Here is a 6892-nt window from a genome sequence, read left to right as displayed (position 1 = left end):
GCTGCTGCAATATAGTTTTCTCCAAATTTAAAATATAAATTATTAATAGAACAAGTAAATTTTTTTAGCTTTGAATAAGAGAGAGATGTAAGATTAGAAAAGAGAAAGTGAGAAGAAATAGAAGGGAGAAGGATAGAATATATAAAAATAAAATTAGAAAACAAAATAAGGTAAAAAAAAGAAGATAACTTGTAAGTTAAAAAAAAGTACACAACTTTTCAATTTTTTATGGGAAAGTTAAAAAGTCATGGTCATATCTATGACTATCACCTCATTTCACCTCATTTAGCCGTTTCACTATTGACTTATTAGCTCTAACAATTTTATTTTTTTTAAATTTAATCTTTTCTAATTAACTAAAAAATGGGGCCTTTGCATTTATTGTCTTAGTTCTAATTTTTTTTTTTTTAATTTAATCCTACCTAATTAACTAAAAAATGGGGCCCCCTAAAATTGGGGGCCTAAGGCCAAGGACTTTTTGACAAGCCTTGCCAGCCGCCCCTGAAGACAAGTAACATTGTTTTATGTTAGAGTAATTTTAGGTTGATGTTCAACAACTAGTTAGAGTGTAATTTAACGGGATGAAGATAAACATGAAGATGACGAAATAATAATGTAGGGCTTAGTGTACTACCTTTACCACACCAAAAGAAACAAGTTTTTGAGCTTTGGTTATCATAAATACTCTTATATAGTGCAGTAATTTCCTGTCCTATATGGGGTATTTGGTTATCACGAATACATTTTTTTTTGTATCAACAAATATAATTATATTAAGTGTATAAACAAATACAATTTATATTAACGAATACATTTATATCAAATGGTATCAATGAATACAATATGTATCGCCAAATATCAGGTGTATATGTTCCTTGTGTATTCACTAAGTATCAATTGTATTAACGAATACAATTGTATAAGCAAATATAATTGTATCAAGTGTATATGTTTCTTGTGTATTCGCTCTATATTAATGTATTTGAGTGTATTTGCAACTGGCTAAAGATTTGTATTCAATGTATTTAACTGTAATTTGTCCTTGTTATACATCTATATCATATTTTGTATACTCTTTTAGAATACAATTGATATAATATTGTATTTCTCCCTCGTTCAGGCATATTGAGAGTCTGCCTATGAAATAAAAGAGGAGAAGATGAATAAGGGAGGTCTCCACCATCTCTTGCCTAATACAAATCTCTCAACTATAAATGATACAAAATACAGTTGCCAAAATACAATTGATACAACTTCTTTTGCAATCTGGAACTTGTATTGGACTGGAAATACAAAGAGAAGGAGAGGGGAGAGTCGAGGGAGATAGAAATTTGCTATAAAAAATATAGTTATAAATTGTAATTCTTTTAAACTATAGTTGTGTATAGTAAATACATATCACATGTTTGCTTTACTATGTAATTTCAAAAATGACTTTAGTTTGGTCATAACTATAAATCTATAGTTATAGCTTGCTTAGTTACAATTCATACTTACATATTATAAAGAGCAATTGATTTGTATCAACGAATACAATTGATTTGTATCAACGAATACAATTGATTTGTATTACAAATATAATTGTATCAAGTGTATTAACGAATACAATTGTATCAGGTTGTATCAACAAATAAAATTTGTATCACCGTCAAGTGTATATGTTCCTTGTGTATTCACTATGTATCAACAAATATAATTATCAAGTCTATTTGTTCCTTATGTATTCACTATATATTGATGTATTTGAGTGTTTACTGGCTATAGATTTTGTGTCGATGTATTCAACTGTATCTTATCCTAGTTATACATTTGTATCATGTTTTGTATACTCTTTAATACAATATTATATTTCTCCCTCGTTCAGGCGTGCAAAGAGTCCGAGTATGAAAAGGAAGAACATAGATCTCCACCATCTCTCGCTTGATACAAATCTCCCACTTATATTTGATAGAATACAAATGTAAAATACAGTTGATAGAAACTATAGTTGTATATGGTAAATACATGTCACATCTCTTACTATGTTGCAACACTCATCCAGACACAGTTAAAAGTACCCTATCCTGTCTATAAAAGCATGACTAAGATTATACATGATTGATATAAATAGAAATAATGTTACATGAAGATATATATAGTTTAAGATTTAAGGAGGTAATGTCCAAAACTCTATGATTGATCAATTTGATACTCTCATCAAGATAACGGAATAGAGTTCTGCAGTAACAATTACAATGATGATTACAGTAACAACTTGCACTAGAGAACAAGAAATTGAGCTATTATTTAATTCTTGAAACTTTTCTATAAAGCTTAACATTGTAAAAGTTGTATTCACATAACTAAATCTCATTGAAATGGAGCTTCCATTCTCCCAATTCTCTATATTTCTTAGCTTTCTAGTCTTTCTAGTCATAGCTATTAAGCTTATAAGTGAATCCATGAGAGGAAAAGGGGCAAATTTACCCCCCGGTCCACGAAAACTTCCTCTTATCGGGAACTTGCATCAGTTAATGGGATCACTCCCTCATCATACTTTGAGAGACATGGCTAATGAATACGGACCGATTATGCACTTGAGATTTGGTGAAGTTCCTACTGTTATTGTATCCTCGGCTGAAGCAGCGAAAGAAGTTATGAAAACACATGATCTTGTTTTTGCAGATAGGCCGAAAATTCTTGTTGCAGATATAATTGGATACAATAGCACTCAGATTACATTCTCTCCTTATGGTGATCATTGGAGGCAACTTAGAAAAATATGTGTTGCAGAGCTACTTAATGTCAAACGCGTACAGTCATTTGAGTCGTTAAGACAAGAGGAAGTGAAGGATCTCATCAAGACGATTTCCTTGAATCCTGCTGGTACTACCATCAATCTAAGTCAAATGATATTTACTTTGACAAACAACATAATTGCCAGGGCAGCATTTGGTAGGAAACTCGAGAACCAAGATGAATTTATCGCTACCTTGAGGAAAATAGTTGATCTTGCAGGTGGATTTGACTTGCCAGACACATTCCCTTCACTCAAATTTCTCCATCCTCTAACTGGTGCAAAGGCTGCAATGGAGAAAATACATCACCAAATCGACAAGATTTTAGAAAGCGTTCTCCAAGAGCATAAAGCTGCAAGGAAACTAGCAATCAATCGTGAGGACAAGGAAGATCTTGTAGATGTACTATTGAGAGTTCAAGAAAGTGGTGACCTTGAAGTTCCTATCACAACTGACACAATCAAAGCTGTCATTTTGGTATGTTTTTACAGAATCTCACTTTTACTTTAATGTTTTAGAAAGCTTTCGACTTGAGTTTAACTTCTATATACAGATAGTGTAAAAGAACTATTTACACGATCAACTCATCTGAGATATAACTTTAATTGCATTCTCAGGAAACATTTATTGCGGGGACTGACACATCATCGACAGCCTTAGAGTGGGCAATGGCAGAACTGATGAAAAATCCACAGGTAATGGAGCAGGCGCAGGCCGAAGTGAGACAAGCATTCAAAGGAAAAAGTATGATCACAGAGTTTGAAGTGCAGCAACTGGACTACTTGAGATTAGTTATCAAAGAAACATTGAGATTGCACGCGCCCGTGCCTTTGTTAGTACCAAGAGTAGCTAGACAAAGATGTGAACTTGGCGGATACGAGATACAGGCCAATACAAGGTTAATGGTTAATGCATGGGCAATATGCAGGGATCCAAAATACTGGGAAAATGCTGAATGCTTTGAACCAGAAAGACATCGGAATTCGACACTTGATTTCAAAGGGAATAACTTTGAGTTCATACCATTTGGTGCTGGAAGGAGAGCATGTCCTGGAATTTTGTTTGGAATTTCAAATCTTGAACTTCCACTTGCGCAGCTTTTGTTGCATTTTGATTGGAAACTACCAAATGGAATTGAACCAAACAACCTTGACATGACAGAGGCTTTTGGTGAAACAGTAAGGAAGAAAACCAACTTGCATGTAATTGGAATTCCTTATGGGAATACGAGTGATTATTAGAGCGTAAATAAATAATTTGAGTCGTTTTCTAGGAAAAGAGGGAACCGCTATAATAACTAGTATGTGCATTTTATTTTCTTCAATCTTCTCTTTGTAATATCAGTACTGTATGATCCTTCTTTGGACTCAGGGGCTTATCTCATTTGGGAAATTTTATTAATAAAGGGGTGATCACTACCTCCTGTTTCTTCCTAATGTTCTTTGCCAAATGGTGAAAATTGATCTAATTAATATCTATGGTTACACACATATATATATATATATATATAGTGTTACTATTATGTAGAGGATATGATTTAAATTCTTGATATGATTTCATAAAAATGAGAGGATATTATGTAATTAATCACATATATTCAATTGCAATAGGAAAGTTGACTGAGCTACCCCAAATTTTACTCATGAATGTTGTTAGATGAGAGTGATAGAAAGAAAACACCGCGCTTGTTACTTCTCAACTTCTTTTGATCAGTTGAATTAGCAACTCATGAATGTTACTAGGTTGGACGAGCCAAGAAGTCAAAGTAAGGTTACATATTGGTAACTTTTGGCCTAGGTTTCATATTGGCAACTTTTGAAAGTCAATCTTAAGTTTCGATTCTTCAATTATTTCAGTTAAGTCAAATGGGCTCATTACTTGTTAGAAAAATGACATATAGTCCTCTTTTTAATTATTTTTTTTAACGAAAATACAGGGAAATACCAAGTTTGAATTAACCTAATAACATAGAATAGATTAAATTATAATGTTGCAACAAAGGGAAAGATTAAAAGAAGGTCCTAATTTCACTCAAATTTAAGAGAATGAGAGGTAAATTGTATCTCCTAATATTTTGATCTCCCAATCACGTGTCCGAAAACTATCGGTTGATATAGCATAATTCAACTAATTATTTTCAATTGGAAAAGTTAATGAATTTCTCTATTACACAAGCTTTTCTTTGTTGTTTGTTTAATCTCAATAACCAAAAATAATTGGGCAGAAGAGCATTTCTTGTTGAATTTTTTTTCCCTCTGCCATTTCTAACTCCGAAACAAAAAAGTTATTGAGATTGAATTTCAAACAAAAGCAAAGAAGACAATAAAAAAAAATTTAAAAAAATGTCATTCACAGGAACATTGGATAAATGCAAAGCTTGTGATAAGACTGTTTACTTTGTTGATTTGTTGTCTGCTGATGGAATAACTTATCATAAATCTTGCTTCAAATGCACACATTGCAAAGGAACTCTTGTGGTTGGTGCATCTTTTTTTGTCCTTTCTTTTAATATGTAATTGTTGCGACATGGACAGTAAGAATTCATTATAATAGACCGTAATTTACTTGAAATTGAGGCGTGGTTATTGTTGTTGCAACATACCACATCCACTTTTCAAGAAATTGATTAAAAGAAGTTTATCCTTTTTTATCTCAAAACACCACTAAAAGTTAGCAAGATATCTTTCCTCCTCACATCAAATCAACAACAACAAATTTCACGCCTCAATTTCAGACAACTAATTGTCATAATTAATTATATGAATCCTTACTATCTATGTCGCTCCATTTAAGCATGTCACGTATGAGTAGTTTTATAATGGGGGTCAATCTACTTCAATCCTCCTCGTTTATTTAGGCTTTCGCTAGAGAATTTAAATTGTTGTTCAATAGATCATGAGATGATCATTATTTTTTTATTGTACTTCTTTTTTATATTATGATCATGGGATAATAATATGACATTTAATATAATATGATGTAGATGAGCAACTACTCCTCCATGGATGGAGTCCTCTATTGCAAGACACATTTTGAACAACTTTTTAAGGAATGTGGAAATTTTAGCAAGAACTTTCAGACTTGTAAGACATTGTTTTAACTTACATAATACATGCCAATTAATTTTTTAAATTCATTTTTACTAATTATTTTTGTCCTTTTAATTAACATTTCAGCACCTAAGCCTGACAAGGAAAATGCATTGGTACGTTATGCTTGTAATTAAGTACATTTTCATCAAGTTTTATTATAAAATGAAATTTGTAAATTCAAAAAATTATATTTTATGTTTCTTTAAACCATCCTAATTAGTCTGTAAAATTTTGTGCAGGCAAGAACTCCAAGCAAACTCTCTGCCATGTTTTCTGGAACCCAAGACAAATGTGCGGCCTGCACCAAAACTGTCTATCCACTTGAAAAGGTTAGATTCATTATATTTAAAAATAAATAAATAAGCCCCTTCACTAGTTATCCATGTGTTTGGTATGACGGAAATCATTTTCTGTAAAGACGTCTTTTTGGAAAATATTTTTTGGTGTTTTATTGGTGAGTGAAGAACATTATCCGTCATTAAAAGTTGATGATAGTATAAATTGAAGAATGTTTTTATGAATTTTTTGAGTAATTAAGATTAATAAAAATGTCTAAGTGTTAGTTTGAACAAATAGTATAAAGTTAAAAGTTATATAATTGTAGGAAAAAGATTCTTTCTACAAATAAGGGCAGAGACGGTCGATAGATTTAGAATTTGAATTTTAGGGTTGTGAATTTTTAGGATAGTAACCACAAGTACTAGTAATTGGACTAATTTTGATTTTTCTTTTTGTATATACACTTAGTTGATTTTTAAGCTACATATATAAGAATAGGGCAAACGCTATTGAGTCCTATTAAGCTTGTATTATAAAGCTTGCATTTAATGTCCTTACTAAAGAAAGTCATTTTTCTCATTTTGATGAAACTATTTTCCTTCGAAAATATGTTTTGGTGACTAAACACCAGAAAATGACCTCCTAATAGAAAACAGTTTCTTGATTTTCGTCGTACCAAACACCAATGGTCCAAGATTATAAGAGGCGGGGTTGGGGGGGGGGGGGGGGGATTGTTTTGGGGTT

The 6892-nt window shown here is 31.9% G+C and overlaps 2 protein-coding genes across 2 annotated transcripts in view; both read left to right on the top strand.

Moving 5' to 3' along the window:
• Nucleotides 1-2309: 2309 nt before the first annotated feature.
• On the top strand, nucleotides 2310-4213 carry LOC102605141 (premnaspirodiene oxygenase-like). The gene is made up of 2 exons (XM_006341657.2): nucleotides 2310-3254; nucleotides 3395-4213. Exons 1-2 carry the CDS (start codon nucleotides 2358-2360, stop codon nucleotides 4016-4018), a joined length of 1521 nt encoding a protein of 506 aa, XP_006341719.1. The 5' UTR covers nucleotides 2310-2357; the 3' UTR covers nucleotides 4019-4213.
• Nucleotides 4214-5119: 906 nt separating this feature from the next.
• The window catches only part of LOC102604807 (LIM domain-containing protein PLIM2b-like), a 2520-nt gene continuing 747 nt past the window's right edge, over nucleotides 5120-6892 (top strand). The window contains exons 1-4 of the mRNA XM_006341656.1: nucleotides 5120-5254; nucleotides 5761-5860; nucleotides 5954-5982; nucleotides 6109-6198. Coding sequence (XP_006341718.1) covers nucleotides 5120-5254; nucleotides 5761-5860; nucleotides 5954-5982; nucleotides 6109-6198 — 354 coding nt within the window. The remainder of the gene's footprint in view (nucleotides 5255-5760; nucleotides 5861-5953; nucleotides 5983-6108; nucleotides 6199-6892) is intronic.

The sequence above is a fragment of the Solanum tuberosum genome, unplaced genomic scaffold (genome assembly GCF_000226075.1).
Source record: "Solanum tuberosum cultivar DM 1-3 516 R44 unplaced genomic scaffold, SolTub_3.0 scf00027, whole genome shotgun sequence".
Lineage (NCBI taxonomy): Eukaryota > Viridiplantae > Streptophyta > Magnoliopsida > Solanales > Solanaceae > Solanum > Solanum tuberosum.
This window is presented reverse-complemented; position numbering and strand designations above follow the sequence as displayed.